The sequence below is a fragment of the Pleurodeles waltl genome, chromosome 4_1 (genome assembly GCF_031143425.1).
Source record: "Pleurodeles waltl isolate 20211129_DDA chromosome 4_1, aPleWal1.hap1.20221129, whole genome shotgun sequence".
In the NCBI taxonomy this organism is placed as follows: Eukaryota; Metazoa; Chordata; class Amphibia; order Caudata; family Salamandridae; genus Pleurodeles; species Pleurodeles waltl.
The window spans coordinates 364290626-364310232 of NC_090442.1; the positions used below are offsets into that span (position 1 = coordinate 364290626).

At 46.0% G+C, this 19607-nt stretch overlaps 1 protein-coding gene across 2 annotated transcripts in view; it reads left to right on the forward strand.

Annotated features, from left to right (window-relative positions):
* LOC138287750 (solute carrier organic anion transporter family member 1C1-like) overlaps positions 1-19607 on the forward strand; it is a 450721-nt gene that overhangs the window by 130626 nt on the left and 300488 nt on the right. Inside the window, exon 6 of one of the 2 annotated variants that reach the window (XM_069228522.1) lies at positions 18494-18640. The exons of the other annotated variant lie outside the window; for it this stretch is intronic. Within the exon in view, the coding sequence (XP_069084623.1) occupies positions 18494-18640 (147 nt within the window). The remainder of the gene's footprint in view (positions 1-18493; positions 18641-19607) is intronic. 2 annotated transcript variants of the gene reach the window in all.

The window sequence follows — 19607 nt, forward strand, 5'->3', positions numbered from 1 at the left end:
AAAACAAACACCTAAAAACAAAAGGGGAGAATCTCTGCTTTTGGAGACTCCTCAAAACCAATATGGCCTAATAGATATAATATAAAAAGTCCTGATAGATATCAATATAATGATACATGCCAGTCTCGTTCCTTTCACTGGATAAATGCAGTGAGAGAGGTGGGTGGTCAGAGCAGGAAACTGAGTATGTGAACCCGAGAAAGGAGAAAGGAGTCACAATGCTCATCAGAAGTTTCTGTTACGAAAGAAGAGAAACAAAACCTCAACTCAAAAAGAAGGTGGCAGCGATTTCTGTACAAAATGCCAATGAGGATGAGAGCTTTACTGGAGAACGGGAAGTGAGCACTGGCCCTGCTAGACAGTGCAGCAGAGGTCACAATAGTTCACCGGAATCTTCAAGAGCACCTGACAGTGAAAGCAACTAAAAACTTTTTACAAGTAGAGACTGGGGACATGCGTGTCTCCACACCCAATAGGGTGTATAAACTGAACATAGAATTAGAGGGAGACATTGAGCGTACAATTCATTCTATCTGTTGGGATTGCGTAACTACCATTTATGATATTTTATTGGCTGAAAAAGATTGGCCACTTGAATTTGCCTGTAATCTCTCATATGGGGGAGAGGTAATTTAACCATATGTCTTGCCACTAGTTCCAGTAAAGCCCAGGGAGGCTTGTGCTTTCAATTGGGTGTTGGTGCAGGCATCCGCACCGTATCATACCCATGTAGAAAGCGATAAAGATTTTCCCTACCATATAATACCAATTAGATCCCAAGCACAACCTCAACCCCAATATCCAATCAAACATGAAGCTAAAGCACCTGTGAGAGAAATCCTCATGCAGTTAGAGTAATAGGGCATAATGGAACCCTGTGACTCACCAATGAACAACCTGTTGTTCCCTGTAGCTAAAACAGACCATATATGTACAATAGTATAGTCTTAGACTTCAGACATTTAAATAGTCATATACTCACATTTGCCATTCAAAATGCACACAATACTGCACTTATTAACAATATAATGCAGAACATCCTTAGATATTTCCAAAAGTTTCTTCTACCAAAATATAACACCTGAAAGTAGGAACTTAACAAGTTTTAGCACTTTAGGCTCGCAAAAAAAAGTTTTGCAGACTCCCACAGAGGTATAGAAATAGTCCAGGATTGTTTTCAGCTTACTTCAATTTTACACAACATTGACCCTGAGGATGTCTACCTTATGGACGATGATCTTGTTCAACATATAAATCGGGTGAGCTACATTGTTGTGGGATTTTCCGGATTATGCTACAAATTTAATTTAAAAGAGACAATAATAGCCTTTCTTAGTGTCCTATTTTTGGGATACAAATTATTAGGCGAAGGCAAGAACCTAGCCCCTCACTTTCCAAATAAGTGTGCACAATTGCAACCACCGAACGCCATCAAAAAGGTCCAGTCATTGTTGGGCTTTTTAAACTTTGGCAGAATTTACATTCCAGATTATGCACAATAGCTGGTGCCATTGTTTTCACCAATTTAACGTTCACTATGGGTGATAAAGCATACAAATCACATCTGTATTCCACATCTGAACAATGCTTTGCTTGCAGAAAAAAATCTGACTTCCGTTCAGATGCCTGTCATTGAAGAGAGATCTCTGACCGAGGGAAAACATATTATTGTCGTATCTCCAATCCCAGCCCTCGAGGCTGTGAGAAAAGCCAGCGTTCCTAACGTCAAGGCACTGCATCCATGTTGGATTGAATAGGAAACTTCTCTGATGGCCACTGATGTTTATTATGTTTTCGACCCTAAATTACAAACTTAAGAATTTCTTAAATATGAACTAGAATACCCAGTTCCAGCAATCACTTTGCCTATTGAATACTATCATACAATCATTTACACTGATGGTTCAGCCCAACCAGCGATAGGCACTGAACATTAATGCTCTGCTGCCTGTGCGGTTGTGAGTGGCTACATGAAGGATAGTTAATTCCAACCACAGCATACTTACGTGCAGACTTTAGGGGACTGCACAATTAGCAGAGCACAAGGCTCAGTTGATGGCACTGGAACACACTGATCCAGGACAATTAACATTAATCAGGCTAAATACTGCCCTTGTAACAATACCAGGGGTGGGTGATCATGTGATCCCTAACCAAGACCAAAGACCTTGTGGTGAATCCATTTAAGTTTCCCCTTGGGACACAGGAGTCAGGCAGTGGGGGATCAGGGTAGTTTAACTTTTAGGGGCAGGGGTGGGAGGTCGCTGTACTTTTGGGTGTGGGGGTCAGGATAGTTTTAGTTTTGGACGCAGGGGTGTGGGTTCAGGGTAGTTTTAGTTTTCATGGTGGGGTGGGATTTTGGGGTAGTTTTAGTTTTTAGTGGCAGGGTGGGGGGTTGGGGTTGTTTCAGTTTTTAGGGGTGGCAGGTCGGGATAGTTTAAGTTTGTAGGGCTTGAGTGGGGTAGGGGTCAGGGTAATTTTAGTTTTTAGGGGCGGGTTTGGGGTAGTTTTAGTTTTTAGGGGCGGGGTGGGGGTTGAGGTAGGATTGTTTTAGAGGCGGGATGGGGGTAGGGGTAGGATTGTTTTAGTTGTGGGGAATTGGGGGGACACATTCTGGAACCATGCATGCTGTTCTATGCATGCCTTTACCAGGCATGCCTTTACAACAAAAAATCGTTGTTAAGGCATTTGTGGTAAAGGCATTAATGGTAACAATGCAGTTGTTGTCCGACTGCATTGTTTAGGCATGCGTGGTTCCAGCATGCGTTGTTCCGTCGTATATTCAACCCCCCCCGAATCCTGTCTCAGCCCCACTTACCTGACCGAGTCTGTTTTCCTCTGCCTTAACCACGCATGTTCGTTGTTCAGGACATGCGTGGTTAAGGCAGAGAAAAACAGCGTAGTTGTTTCTGAAAGCGGTGTTCCGCTTTCGTGGACAACAATGTTGTTATTCCGGCATCGTGGTTTAGGCTGTTTCCCACAAGTAGGTATTGTCATCATGTCCCTTTCCCACTTATGTGTAAGAGGAACATCATGGGGACTTGTTAGGGATTGTTATTGCAATTGTTGATAACAGGTCTGCCACATTATCAGTTGTTTAGGAACATACCTGAGTCAGAGATCCTACAGGATCTGTATAAATACACCTCACATGGACAAGGTCAATAGAGGGGTTCCTTACAGATGCCATCTATCCTGCACGTCACCTTGCTGAAAAACTCAGCCTTTGTGACTCCAAGGAGTCTGAACTAGAGGCCTCATTCCAAGTTAACAAGAGTTGGGGGAGCTTCTCATGGACATGGTATTGGCAGATTAGGTTTTTCATATCTAGCTCTCTTAAGGGTAGAGATTAGGTTTTCTTGGTTAGGAATTTTATATCTCATGTTTATTTTAAGATGGTGGGGGTTTTATATTCACAGTTCTCACCTTCACAATACTGTTACTGTTCATTATTCTAACCATTGCAGCACACGCTTTTTGTGGTAGATTGCAGTCTTTTCAATAAATATATTGAAAACTCTCCTGCATCTCCTTCATTGCCTTCGTGTGTAGGAGACTTGTTGCTAACGAATGAAAAGGGTAACTTCTGTCCCACCACTTCTTCCCTGAGAGGTATAATCTGGAGTCCATGCATAAGGCTGCCTAAATCATCTCTGCTTTCTGAGTTTTGGTGGGGGTTGAGTCTCCTGGTGTGAGCCGGGAGGGTAGGCCGACATTTGCAACTTGTTGTAGTCGTGAATCCGTTGCCTACAAATAAAAGTGCTGTCATCTCTAAACCATTAGTATCGCATAGGAGTGAGAGTCCAAATACGACAACCTGAGTTGATTAGAGCAGCGCATGAAAGAGTTGTTTCTGTCCATGCTGGTGTGGCAGCTACTCTTTCACAATTACAATCATGCAACTGGTGACCAGGCCCATTCAAACAGACCAAACAGTATGTTCTTTGCTGTGATGTCCGTCAGAAAAAAAAGGATCCACCGTCAAAAGCCCACTGCAGACAGCTCTCTTAATTTTCAACAAACCTCTACAATGTGTTTCTCTTGACCATTGTGGTCCCTTGACACCAGATAGTGCATACAAATACATTTTAGTCACTGTTGACTCATTCTCCAGATTTCTATGGGTATGGCCAAAATGCTCAGCTGACGCTTGAACTGTTATTAAAGATTTGCAAGTCTTTATTGGCACATATGCAGTTGCTGCGTTTTACTCTGACTAGGGCTCTTCTTTCACCTCAAGGGCATTCAGGGACACCTTGGCTTCAGTAGGGGTCCAACTGCACTATTCATATTCATGTCATCCAGAAGGCAATAATGCTGTGGAGCAAAGAAACTGAAACTTAGAGCAATCCTTAACAGCAAGAGTATTAGGCATGGATCATAGCTAGATTAATGACCTGTATGGAGTACAGAGAGCACTTCATAATCTATTAAAAAGACTGGATGCAGCAGGCCTGAAAAGAACATGCATCAATCCCTAGGAATACCCAGAGTAAGACAATAGTAGTTCAATAAATATATATAGTGTGAATCTCCACCTGGCCCCTGCTGCAAAAGGGAGCCAAAGAGGTAAAAGAGGCCTCAACGATACAAGAACATTAAGGGGGTGCACCACTCTAGAAACATCCAATAATTACAATAACCAAGAAAAGTCCAATGTCGTAGAAATAATGCGAAGCTCCTTTAAGTTGTTTTCCGAAGATATTTTATTGTTGACAAGTGGAGCTTGTTGTGACAAGAAGTTCATGAAGAAAAAAAACAGCCAACACGTTTCGCCCTATACAAAGGGGGCTTCCTCAGGGCAAGGAAAAAATTCCAGATAACGTTGGAGTAAGTTGGTAAAATATGGCCACAAAGAAAGGCATATAATAGGCCTGTGTTTATACGTGAAAGCGACTTGTAAACTTCGTTCCTTCCTGTTCTCCAAAGAGTGTCAGGGGCCGGTAGATCTGAACATGTGGAGGGCCCGTTCGTGTGCCGCCCATATCGATTATCAAGTGTGCTTTTCTTGGTTATTGTAATAATAATAATAATAATATTGTAAGAATAATTTCTAGAGTGGTGCACCCCCTTAATGTTCTAGCACTTCATAATCTGCCCAGAAGGTCCTGGGAGGACATACCCCATATGAAGTCATATTTGTAACACAAATGTGTGTTCCAGGTGCAGAGGCGACAGATACAGCTTTTGACATAAATGAATGTGCCACTGTGTTGCAGGACCTACAACAGTTCTGTGACAATAACACATCTGCCAGTGCCACCTCCTTGGGAATAAGGGATGCAAGAATAACACCTTCCAGCTGGACTCCAAAATTTGAAAAGATTGCTGTGAAAAAGGAGTTTGGTCCTTCTTATCATGCACTACTTCCAGTCCTGAGAATATAGGGTACCAAAACTGGTATTCTACCACTGCTGTCTTGTTCTAAAGAAAACTGCTTTGTCTCCCTCGACAATGTCAAGTTACACCATAAAGCCTTCCTTCACAGCAGTCCTTGAGGACTCCTGGGTAGTCCCTGACTCCCTCTCACTACAGACCACGATGTTCCTCTACATGTTTTGAGCAGCAACGCTGATACTTCCCTGAGCTTGGGGAGGGTGGAAGATAATCTTTCATTAGTACCACTATCTTCTTCTATGATACAAAACATCCTCAACAATGAGCAACTGGTCTCATATTCAACTAGTGAACATTTCAGCTATCCCAATTCCTGATGGGATTGTTTGGGATAAAATATCTTTTGATATATATGGCCTGATGGAGGTTATTCAAATTCCATACGTATTCAAACTTTCAATGAATTATGTAATAACACCTGGCATTGCTTCTGATGATTGGGATGTAAAAGCAGTTCATTCTATTTTATCTTAAGTAGAGTATTTTACTGTTTTTGAAAATGAAGATGTTTACCTATCAAAAGAAAATTATGGAGATATTTTCTGCTACAATTATTACGGACATCATTTCATTCATAGAGCAAATAACCCAAAGACTATTTTTAACTATACACAATGGGAACACTGTCTGATTCCGACAGTGGGCAGTTCTAAAACACACTCTGAAAAGTTTGCATATTTTTCTGGGCACAATGTTAAAAATGTTGAGTCATATTATTTGAAATTGCCTATAATGGAAATGCACAATGTTTTATTGACTGATACAAAATTGATTTATTCTGATTCCTTTGTTTCCCAGTTGGCTGTAGAAGGCTATGAATATTGTATGACGTCGATTGACTTAAAGAGTGTATGGGAAACTAAAAATTGGCAAATAGGGGAAAGGAAGCTTTATTCAGAGCATACCTAATACCTGTACAAATTATGTTTTTTTAATGAAACTGCACAACAGACACATTCTTTAGGCTTGGCAAAAATTAAGGAATTGAATGTGCCCAGTATCCCTGCTCCTGTTAAATTCTATAAATGGCAAAAATACATTAATGCAACTGAAGATCAGCTTGAAGGATGTGTCCAAAAAGGAACATTTAACACATCACTTTCACGTCCCGGTGGGTGGTTAATGTGGCCAGTGGACACAAATAGCTGTCATGCACATTTTGTAACTCCACAGACCCTTGCTATTTGTCGTCAGAACACTCGGGCATAGTAACAACATACAGTGTAGGAAAATTATGCCAGCAATGGTTAAAAAGTTCCTCACTGGATGCTGTTAAAGAACACCTCAGTCTCCTGAGGTCATTTCTACAACATGTGTAGAGGCAGCTTAGGTCCATTTTGCAGTTGGACCTAATCTGCCTCTATCTGCTGGCTAGCCCTTTTGTTAACTCTCCTTGAAATTGCGTCTAAAAGCTACAGAAACTGCAGCTTAGTCCTTGCACGTGCTGGGTGGGCAGAGGGCACAACGGTGCACAATGGGAAAGGTGGGGGAAGGGGACATGTTAAAATCTTATTGTGTTCCCTGGCAACACGTTAGCGCAAGGGACATCTTTTCATTATTTACCTTGACGCGACAGCAACATATAATGGCTAGGAAGGAAGCAACTTATGTTATGCGAAACATCAAAAGTTGGGAAAGCTGCCTTTCACTGAGGTCAAAATACCATCTGCTGAATGGTTAATATATGGGGTTATCAATCTGCCTATTTCAACACTGCCATTCACATCTTGCTTAAAACACATTCTAGTGGGCAAATATGAATGGTTAGGAGATTGTTACATTCATGAGGTGTGGAAGCTACCCTTTTTGTGCAAATGCCTCAATGGCATTAAAGAGGTCTTTCTTAATGACCTTCTGTGAGCCATTCAATGGTTTGTAAGCAGCTGTCCTTGCACGGGGTGTGTAACGCTTCAACAGTTAATTTAACTTGCTATCTCAAGTGATTTCCAGTTCCCTTGATTAGATCAGCGTTCCAGGTTCTCTCTAATGGAAGCTAGTGCTTCTTAATAGTGAAAGCTGTTGTGGAATGCGAGCTGGAATTGCTTATGCAGCTTCAATTTCCCAAATTGTCACCTATTGCGGTAATTTATATTTTTCCCCCCATGCAACAGGCAAAAGTTGCAGACATTTGCCCTCACATTGGTACTTCAAATGTGAATTTTGACAAGTTAAGCAGACTAAAAGTTGTATTTTTCCAATAACACGTGGCGCTGACATCTGCACATGAGACCTATGCGTTCCAAGTGGTGAGGTCGTCTGCAAAGATACAGTCCCTTTTAAATATAAACTCCAGGACGCACTTTGATGAACATGTGGGACATATTTTGAACACATCCAGTACTACAGGTATCGTACATTTCTTTAAAGTTGTTGGTTCTGCTTTTGTCAGCACCTTCTCTATAATTGGCATAATACCTTCAGCCATACACTCAATATTCTTGAGTATTTTCAGGGGCTTTCCAATTACTTTGGCTACAATAGGTTGCATCCTGCTGTTGCTGTTTTTTATTCGCAATGGCTGTCCCATCGCAACAAGGAGGACTGATGGCATTTTCACCAGTGCAACTGTGTTGTGAATGCATGATGCAGTATTTTGGAGCACCACTCCCGTAAGAACTGGAATGTAACTGGTTTCTGTCATTTAGACTAGTTTTGGACTGTGTGCAGCTCATGTTTCGGTGCCTCTGGTGCCTTTTCAAATGTGCATTGGATGTCTGTATTTTTATGCAGGGCCTTATTTCATTGGAGGCTGATCTACTGATGTTCTTCGTAAGGGTTTATTACCAGACATGCATATTGACGCTGCGTTTGCTGCAGGAAGCCATTTATGAGCTGCCCTTTGTGGATCATGCAGCTCTTGCCTCAACATCTGGCACAACACTTAATGCTGCTGCCTCAGCTCTGGCTTAGGCTTTGGAGCATGAGTGCTTTCTGGTTTTCCTTGGCACCGATTTGGTCACATTACCACCAAAGTGGAATATTTCCTTAATTCTATTGTCTCAACTGTGATTGAGGATTTTCAAAATGACACTGACTTTTGAAATTCGGCTTTATTGGCGACACTGCTAAAATTTGACAAAATAAAATTCTACTTTGCCTACTTAAGTATTTTTTGACTTGTCCCTGTTGACATTTATGTATATACATTTTAAGTGATGTATTTTAGTTGCTTTTAACTTAGGGGCTAGGCTGCTTAACCATTTTTGAACCAACAAGGGGAGGGTGTAGTGAAGCCATTTTAGTGATTTTTTTGGGCACATTATTTTAGCAACTAGGCCTGCTGTCTGTGCCCTTTAGCCTAATAACATTTCATTTTCTTTCATTTTATTTTTTTAAGTACAATCACATTAATGGTGATGCTTTATTTTCCTTTATCTAGCTGTTCTTTTGCTTAGGAAAGCATTTACATTTCTCAGCACAACATTCTGTCACTCTGTGCTTTATTCAAGGTTGCAATAAGACGGGGTTCTTGGCACAAAATGGTACACCGCGTCTCTAACATTTCACAGACACATACATATTTTAAAATACTTTTCTCAGAACACTATCTGTTTTATTACAAAAACATCTCTCTGTCCACTGCATGTTAGAGGGAGGTTCCAGCCGGAAACCGCCAACATAGACAGCCACTTTAACACTCTGACTGCCACAGCGGTAGAAACAAACACCGTGGCGGTCACCGCCAACAGACAGGCGGAGGACAAAGTGCTGGTCACCGTATCACAACAGGCCTATCCGCCACCTTTTCCAGGGTGGAACCAACGCTATCAAAAGCACGGCGGAAACAGTACACAGAAGGGAAACCACTCACCTCTTGACACCCAACGAGGAACCAGGACGCCATGGAGCCCGAACTACACGTACTGCCTATGCTGCTCTTCCTCCTGCTCTATCAGGAGCAGGACAGACGCTGTTGATGACCACGTTGAGTACTGCACCTACAACACAGGGGTGGGGGAGGGAAAAGAGAGTGACACACACACGCAACACGCAGTACCCCCTCCCCCACCCTCACCCACAACAACATACACACAAATACATGCAGCAATATTACATATACACCCCCTCCCCCGGAAGAACGTAAGGACAAAATTAAATGATTGTAACGATTGTAATCATGAAAAATCAGATAGCGAAATTTCAAAATTCTATATATACAAATATGTACACCAACTACACCAGTCCGGATAGTGTACCAATCATTGTCTGTGGACCAGTGGTCCCAAAATGCATGACACACAAGATACCTGACTCGAAACGGAGAGAACACTGCAGGAGCATCAGATCAAAAATAAACAGCCACCTCAGGGGGGAAGGGAAGAGGGGGCACCTCAGCCAGATGAAGGCACAACGCCACTGCTGCACAAGGGGGCTCCATGCCCATTGCTGTATCCTGGGGAGTGCAAAGCCACAGTCTCTCAAGTCTCTCCAGTGGGTGGTTTGCCCACTGCTTTATCCTGGGGACTGCAAAGCCACAGTCTCTCAAGTCTTGACAGTGGGTGGTTTGCCTACTACTTTATCCTGGGGAGTGCAAAGCCGCAGTCTCACAAGTCTTTACAGTTGGTGGTTTGCCCACTGCTTTATCCTGGGGAGTGCAGAGCCACAGTCTTTCAAGTGGATAACAGTCTCCATTGGTTCTGGAGGGGGCATGATGCCCAGAGTGCTTCATCCTGCCAAGGACTGAGGTAGTGGATGTCATTCTCCACTGATTCTGGAGTGGGCCTGGTGCCCAGAGTGCTTCATCCTGCCAAGGATCAGGTGAGTGGATGTCATTCTCCACTGGTTCTGGAGGGGGCCTGGTGCCCAGAGTGCTTTATCCTGCCAAGGACTGAGGTAGTGGATGTCATTCTCCACTGGTTCTGGAGGGGGCCTGGTGCCCAGAGTGCTTCATCCTGCCAAGGATCAGGTGAGTGGATGTCATTCTCCACTGGTTCTGGAGGGGGCATGGTGCCCAGAGTGCTCCACATGCAGTGTGGCCGGTACCATTCCCTCACCTGGGTATGTGTGCCAAGGGATTGCCTAGGAACAGGTATCATGATACGCCATGGAGGCAGAGACATACCCCACACTGCTGCAGCTTCGCCTTCCACCTGCAGGTGCAAACAGTGATGGAAGTCATGCCTCATGGAAGCTGGGCAGGGTCCAGGAAGTCTCCTCCAGCATCGGACGACTGACCAGTGGGGATGGTAGCTATGTCAGCGGTGGTGCCACTGTCCGAGCACGTTGCGGGGCTGGTGACGGTGCTTGCGGCGGTGTCTGTGGTGGCGGTGCTGGCAGTGGTGCATGGGTCAGCACCTGTTGAGGGACACAGCAGGACGTCTCCTGCAGCCTTGGACGGCTGCCCACTGGGGAAGATGCTAGGGACTGTCGCTGAGGCTGCAGATGTGCAGGTGGCGGTGCAGGTGGCAGTGCTGGTGGCGGTGCTGGTGGCGGGGCAGCTTGTGGTGTTTTCCGCCGTACAGGTTGGTGTAGTCGTGGACAGAAGGGGTGACACTAGTCCCTCAGTGGGTGCCATCGTGCCCTGTCCTGACCTGCTCTTCTGCTTTTGTCCCTTCTCCACCTTTGATGGTGTCGCAGGTATCTCCCTACTATCCCTTTTTGTTTTGGCGGAGCCTTTGGTGGCTGGTAGGTGCAGCTTCTCCTTCCGGGATGTGGGCACCTTCTTCACCTTGGCAGGTGGCAGAATGTCCTTGCCCTCGCTACGTGGTACACTGGCAGCCCTGACGGGTGGCGCACTCGATGACCCCGCAGTTGCTGGCACAACTGTGTCTGGGGAATTGGTGGCTTAGGTGCTGGGCTGGGACCTGGAAAGCCTGGCCCTAGGAGAAGGACGGGGGTGGAGGTGAAGGGAAGAGGTCAAGGTTTGCCAGGAAAAGTTTTTTAGACACACTGGAACGGGAAGATGGAGTGGGTTTGGGAGTGGAGGAAGAGGTAGTGGTTGTAGGAGGTGTACATTTGCTGAATTTGGGAGAAGGTGCATGGGCGGGAGGCTGTTGTGAGATGGATGGCTGTTGGGTGGGTGTGTGCCTGCGTTTGTGTACTTTGGGAGGAGGGCTCACAGACACACTGGGACAGGACACTGGGGATGTGTGCATGGTAATGGGGGTGGTGATTGCACGTGAACGGTGTGTGGTGATGGGCGTGCTAGTGATGGAGGTAGTGGCTGAGGATGTAGTGCATGCAGGTGTGAGTGGAGACGAGACGAGAGGGAGGAAGAGGACGTGGAGGAGGGGGACACAGTGGAGGCAGTGGATGTTGCTGTGTCTGCATGGGGATGGTGCTTGTGTGAGTGCTTGTGGGATGTGTGGTGCTTATGTTTGCCATGTCCACTCTTGAGTATTGATGAGTGTGCATGCTGGTCTGATGGTGTGCTTGGGATAGTCTGAGGTAGAGAGGATTGGGTCGGGGTGGAGGAAGTTGGATGGGGTAGGCTGGACACAGGGACAATGGCTGCCATCAGTGCTGAGGCCAAAGCCTGAAATGCTCTCTGTTGGCCGCCTGCCCAGAATTAATGCCCTCCAGGTGTGCATTTGTTTGTTGCAAATGCCTCTCAACACCCTGGATGGCATTACAAATGGTAGATTGCCCAACAGTGAGGGAACTCAGGAGGTCAATAGCCTCCTCACTGAGGGCAGCAGGGCTGACTGGGGCAGGGCCTAAGGTGCCTGGGGCGAAGGAAATGCCCACCCTCCTGGGTGAGCGGGCACGGGACACACGCTGAGGGGCTGCTGGGAGGGCAGTGCTGGTAGGGGGGTGGCAGCTGTACCTGTTGATGCGTTGGGCACACAGGTGCCCTCCACCGCAAGGGAGCTCCCATCAGAGGAGGAGTTGCTGTCACTGGTGTATGCTTCTGTCCCCATCGTGGAGCTCTCCTCCCCCTCCGTCCCACTGGTGGCTTCAGACTCAGTTGCTTTTCCCTCCAGGGACAAGTGGGTTGCAGCTCCCTCCTGCTCCGGTGCCATTGCTCCTCCGCCAGATGATGCTATTGCACACAAGAACAGGGCGACAAAACAAAAAGAGAGGGAAGACAGAAGAAAATCATGTTCAGTGCATGCAACACCACTACCGTTGGCAAACACAACACAGAAGGAGCAGCCCTCTGCACTACGCCATGTACCAACAGTTCCTAGCAAATTCACATGCCCATGGGGTACGAGGCCTAAGCCCAATTGATGTACACCTGGAAGTCACAGGAGCCTGACTAGGTGTAGATGGCTATTACCACTAGTGGGGTTGGGGTACCACAGAGCCTGCCTCACAAGGGACCTTGCCTACCAAGTTTGCCCTGGCCTAGGGGAACCCACAGCCCACCTCCTCCACCCAGACACCTCGTAATGCACGCAGAGTCAGCTGAATGAGAGTGTACTCACCCCCTTGTGGCTGCTGGGATGCCCTCAAGTGCCCATCCAACTGCGGATAGGCCACCGTCAGGATCAGGTACATCAGGGGGGTCATGGTGCGATGGGCACCCCTTCCACGTTGGGAGGCCATCCCCAGCTGGGCCTCCGCCGTCTTCTTGCTCCAGCGGCACAGGTCCTCCCATCTTTTACGGCAGTGAGTGCTTTGTCTGTGGTAGACCCCCAGGGTCCGGACGTCCTTGGCGGTGGCACGCCAAATACCCTTCTTCTGGTGGGCGCTGACCTAGAGGAATGGTACAGGAGGAAAGGAAATTACTCACCCGCCTGTACCATCATACTCATTGCCCACCAGTTCCTACGCATGCCCTGACGCACATACACTGACCATCTGCACATGCAGGCATCAGCCCCTCCCATATATCTTCCATCCACACCACTCAACACAGGCATTGCCCACGCAGCATGCTCACAGTGTACTCACTTGTTTGTCTGGAGGACCGTACAGTTGCGTGTACTGGGGGAGGACCCCATCCACTAGTTTCTCCAGCACCTCCGAAGTGAAGGCAGGGGCCCTTTCCCCAGACACTGTAGCGATCGTTGCTTCCAGACACAGGTCACAGCAGCACTTGCAGTGTAGGTTCTCTCCTGTTGAAGGTCAGGTATCAAGTGAGTGAACAGACAGAAAATGGCGGTCACATCCGCGGCAGTGCGTACCGTCACCGCTGGCGTACATCGTCATTGGCTCCTGGGACCCATAGGGCCCAATGTTAACCAATGCAGAATTGCGCTGGGGTCTTTGTCCGCCCTCCACGACGATATACAACGCCAGCACAGTATCTCATTTCCCCTTGTCCCACCTTACAGGTCAGGCAGCCGCCATTTCAGGGGGCCACATGGGATGGTCACACCTATCTAGGCCGGGAATACAGACAGATACCAGCACATTGCGAATTACCAAAGTTTCTGCAAATAACACATTGTGATACCTCAGTGTTGGATGACTCTCTGCTCGCGGTTCTCCTCCATAGGGCACGTCTGCTGGGGCAGGTGATGAGATGGTGGCATCCTCCGGTGTACAGACCCCTGGTAGACCATCATAATCACAAACAGACTTGATCGTGCATCAATCCTGGAAGTGTGTGCCCAATTGGAGCCAGACCTGATTTCAGCTATCCGCCATCCCACAGGAATCCCCCCTCTAGTGCAGATTCTGTCTGTACTCCATTTCCTGGCCAGTGAGTCTTTGCAAACAACAGTGGCCATGGCATCAGGGATTTCCCAGCCAAGGTTCTCTAACGTGTTGTCCAGAGTGTTATCTGCCCTGATGAAACACATGCGCAGCAACATCATTTTCCCTCAGGTGGAGGATTTGCCTACAGTGAAAGGTGACTTCTATGCCCTGGGACATATCCCCAACATCATTGGTGCAATTGATGGTACACATGTGGCATTTGTACCCCCCGCAGGAATGAACAGGTGTACAGAAACCGGAAAAGCTACCATTCGATGAATGTGCAGATGGTGTGTTTGGCAGAACAGTACATCTCCCATGTGAATGCCAAGTATCCTGGCTCAGTGCATGATACTTACATTTTGAGGAATAGCAGCATCCCTTATGTGATGGGGCAACTCCTGAGGCACCTCGCGTGGCTAATAGGTGAGGTCAAGGTCCCAACACAGTTGACATAGGTGTCTGGGTATGGGGTTGTCCTTAAGGGTTAGTGTCTGTTTAACAGTTCTCCCTCGACATTTGCAGGTGACTCTGGTTACCCCAACCTGTCATGGCTACTGACTCCAGTGAGGAATCCCAGGACAAAGGCAGAGGAACGCTACAATGAGGGACATGGGCGAACGAGGAGGATTATAGAACACACCTTCGGCCTCCTGAAGGCCAGATTCCAGTGCCTCCATCTGACAGGTGCAGTGTTCTCTGTCTTGTTCCTGGATCTCAGGGACCGTTTGCGGGGTGGTTCTCCATCTGCAGGGGGTGGCGGTGCCTCCTATCCACTAGCGCCGGCAGAGATGGAGGGATGTTCATCGTCCAGGCTAGTGTCAGGGGCCCGTTGGTGTGCCACTGTGTCCCTCCTGGTGTTGAGAAGGTCTGCCAGCACCCATGCAATGGTGACCAGGGTGGTGTTGATGGACTTCAAGTCCTCCCTGATCCCCAGGTAGTGTTCCTCCTGCAGCCGCTGGGTCTCCTGAAGTTGGCCAGTACCGTGCCCATGGTCTCCTGGGAATGGTGGTAAGCTCCCATGATGTAGGAGAGTGCCTCATGGAGTGTTGGTTCCCTGGGCCTGTCCTCCCCCTGTTGCACAGCAGTCCTCCCAGCTTCCCTGTTATCCTGTGCCTCTGTCCCCTGAACCGTGTGCCCACTGCCACTACCCCCAGGTCCCTGATCGTCCTGTGTTAGTGGGGTTGCCTGGGTTCCCTATAGTGGTGGACACACTGCTGATTGGTGTGTCCTGGGGACAGAGGGATGGGCCCGCTGGGTGGGTGTTGTGGTGGTGTTTCCTGAGGGGGGAAGTTCAGTGGTGGTTTGTGACTGTGTCAGGGGAACCGACTGTCCTGAGGTCCCTGATGGGCCGGGCTGGTCATCTTGATCCAGTCGTGCAGAGCTGTGGGCCTCTTCTGTGGGGGGACTGGATATGTCTGGCACCTCCTGTCCGGTGACATTGGGTAGGGGTCCTGTTGGGGCGTAAATGCATAGTTATTGTATCTGTGTGTGCCATCTTGTGCAATGAGTGAGTTACCCTCTACTTCTGTGCATTCATTATTGGCTTGGCCCTTGTGTGATTGGTGATTTTGGGGCATGAGTGAGTCTCTCTACTGGACATGCTTTGGCGATGAGTGTCCATGCATTGGTGTTACAAGCAGGGCTTGGTTTTTGGATGTGTGGGTTGTGTTAGTGGGGTATCTGTGGGTTGTTGGGGTGATGGGTGTGAGGTTGAGGGTGGGAGAATGTGATGGCATGCAGGTGGGGTGGGTTGGTGGGTGGGATAAAGTATAAAGTTTTGCCTTACCAGAGTCCAGTCCTCCTGCTACTCCTGTGAGGCCCTCAGGATGCATGATCGCCAAGACTTGCTCCTCCCATGTTTTGGTATCGCCAGTTTAACACTGACCTTTGGTGTGGCGGACTTGTGTGAGTGTCTGTATTGTGGTGGATTCCGAGCTGTGGGTCGTAAAACCTGAAGCGGAATTCCGCGGCCGCAACGCTATATTGGCGGTCTTCAGCACGGCGGAAAGTGGGATTTACCGCCAGGGTTGTAATGAGGGCCATAGTCTAGAAGGAAAGGTATTGAAAGTGGCATAAAAAGGAGAGAACATCATACAATATAAAAAGTTATTCTGAATTATGAAAAATGAAGTCCTGATGGAATCTTAGCACACAAGGAAAAAATTGGATATATTCAGAACAGTATTTCATAGTTATGCCATGTGTAGCATGTATATTCCCTTGTTGTGCCAAAGGTGCCCAAAATGATTTTCAGAGTTGAGGGATTTTTTGGACGTGCAGTGTTGTGCCAAAAAGATTTATGAAGATTTTGCATGCAGGCAGTCAAAAATGATTAAGTTTCAACTCCCCATTCATGCATATGTAATTTCCTTATTATGTATTTATTTTTGGACTGTCTTCCTTTGTTTCATAAGCATTGGAAGCTTGTTAGCAATTGACAAAGTACAGAGTTGTTCCATGATACTGTGGATATCATATTTTTGGATTTATCTAGCTCAAAAGCTCTTTGTAGGCCAGATTAGGGTCTTCTGAGATTTGAAAATGTTGGTTAGCAGGAGCAGATGTTCTCATACAATAGAATAACTTGGGAGGTTTTATCAGCCAGAATTAGGTGTGACTGACTGAGAATGGGACTAAGTCCTCTGCACTAGTGAAGTCATCAGTAGGCCTAAGTGAAAGCTAGCAGCCCTATAGGATATACAAATATATGGAAATGATTTGAGCCTTTTGTATCCTCATTGTGATTTATTCTGCTGCAGACAAGACTGTTAAAAATTATTCTGATGTAATAAGGGAGGGGTCTTAAACTACTGCCAGACTTCTGAAGGTAAAAATACTAATGTGTGCACTTGTGTAGGTAACCTCTGTTCTCATGAGTAAATGTATCCCCAAACATCGAATTTATTTTTCTTTGAGGTGTTCATTTGGTGGTTGAGGGGAACAGCTAGATGCTAGAGCTTTAACTAAGCTTCTTGTTTTTTTTAATCCAAAAAAGGTGATATGGGCAGCGAAGCTATTGTGAGGAGTGAAGCCACTGTGTGATTTACTCTCGTTCTTGGCCTGGTGTTGGGTAGCACAGTCAGGGATACATCCTATGCAGGTCTACATTTATCACAAAAGGAGACCTGTTTACTTGTTCTCTGTAGATTAATGGAGGAAAGGTGATAAGGCACAAGTGCAGTGGTAAAGCTCCGTTATGGTGGGAAGGCAAAGTTACAGTAGTATTAAAAAAAGAAACAGCAGATGGACCTAAATTATTATTGGCAATAGTAGCTCCTGATGCAAGCAACTCAAGCAATTAATGTAGGAGTATGGCAGCAGAAAAGCAGGTAGTGACCCATCAACTCACAGACAGAGAGACAAATGCATGGCCTCGGACAAGGACCACTAGAGAAAATGATCTTAATACCATAAGCAAAGAAGGGCAATGTTTAAAACCAAGGCTGGCCAGTTTTCTCTGGTCCGTGTTGTAACAGTGATTGTCTTACTGTGCTGTGCCCACACTAACACTGAAAGACTCGGTGCTTAGTTTGTAAAAGAATGAGTGTCAGTACCCAAAGCTCTGCTCAGAAGAATGCTGCTGGTGTCAGCACACCCAATACCAATTCTTCATAGTTTTGAATCTGCCTCATGCCTCTTTAATCCACTACCAGGCGCTGCCTGCCCCTTTACGTCACTCTTGCAGGTTCCTGCTTTCTCGCTTTGTGACTTTTTTCCATCTTTGTCTTTCTCTTTCTTTCCGCTCTGTATTTTTTGTCTCTCTTGCTGTCCATGAATGTCTGATCCAGATGAATAAATGCTGGCACCTAAACATGAGGGCCGGTGCCCCCCACCTGCAACCAACTGCTCAGTTTAAGCACTGGCAGGACCACACATCAAGCTGCACTTTCCGAAAGACACTCAGCTTCAGCCTCATCATGGCCCCTGCCCTCCACTTATCTCCTCATAGTGTGCCACACAGGCCTCAGAGAGCAAAGTGAAGCAGAAGCGAAAAGTATATATGTGCACACGATTGTGAGGCCCTCGGCGTCACCAGTGCGGGAACTCAAGCAACCAGCTACTTCCGCATGTCCTCCACTGAGCTAGATCAGAAAAATAAACCACTCAACATTTTTCTGACAGGAGGATGAGTGATTGTGTACTTAAATCTGGACAGTGTTAAGAAGTCTGGTTCCTGAATAGAAAGGTCCAAAAGTCAGTTCACTTTGAATCTTAGAAAGCTTTAGCAAAAACCGGTGCTAAGATTGGAGTGAATGATTAGGTAGATGCTTCTGAAATGCATGAGCAAGAAATGATGGTAAATGGCATGATAGACTCTATAAATAACCACCCCTTGAGCCATATAAGTGTAATTTTATTTCATTTTGATTTGCCTTTCGGCAGAGCGAGGTTCGCTATGTAAGAGGCTGACTTATTAAAAATGTAACATTCTACATTTCAGCAAGCTGAGATTAGTGTAGATTTCTTCAAAGTGCTTCAAATCATGTCTGATTTTCTTTTACAGATTGCGAAAAGGACGCTGGAACAAATATGTGGATATATGTGCTCATGGGAAATCTTCTTCGTGGTATTGGAGAAACACCAATTACACCATTGGGTCTTTCTTACCTTGATGACTATTCAAAATATGAAAACACTCCGTTTTATATAGGTAATGGCAACATCTAATACATTAGAAATCCCTTCGTGAATCATTTTTGGAATTCTGATGTGAATCAGTGCTTGCCATACGTACAAATGTTCTACAGATAGCTGAAAAATTAGGATAACTGTTGGAGTCTGCTAGAGACTTATAGTATGGATCAAAAGGTCAAAATATTTATTAAAGGGAAGCAGAATGTCAATGTCAAGGTATATAGGCGTATTCCCATGCACATGCAAGACAGTATCTATTCTTGTATAGAAAACAAGCTACATCAATAGAACATCATAGTGGCTAATCACTAGCTGCAGATATCTGTGTGTAATCTGGTTATTGCCCATAGATAAATTTGTAGCTGCCACATTTAACCATAGACCCACTTAACCAATTGTTAGAAATTAGAACAAAACACATCAGGAACTCTAAAGTCCAGCTACTGTTTAATGCAAAATAGAAAGCAGGAGAGCAAAGGAGTCAAAGACAATTGTCATTTCAACTGAACATGGCCTTCTCTAGGAAAAAAGGTCAGTTGGACAATAAAGCTAAAATACATAGGCCCTGATTTAGGAAAAGCATCGCCACTTTTCTTGTGTCCCTTAGCACCTCCATAACGCCGCCATGTATAAGTCGTATCTAAGATACTGGGCGCCATGGCAGTAGTTAGCTGAACTAGCGTAAAAAATGTTGATGCTAGTTTGGAGATTTGCATAAAAATGTTGACGCTAATCCTGCAAAGCCTGTTGAGGCCCATTGAAAACAATGGCATACGTCTTTTTAATGCCTGGTCTGAGCTTTCTTTGCACCATTTTTTGGGACCCCCTAACGGGGCAACGCCCCCTTTGCATACATTATGCCTGGGGCAGGCACAATGTATAACAAAAGGTTATAAAGTGGTGCAATGCATGCATCGTGCCACTTTGTAAATTTGGTGCAGTGATTTTGGCCTCGTTGGGCCACATTAGCATACAAAAAAATT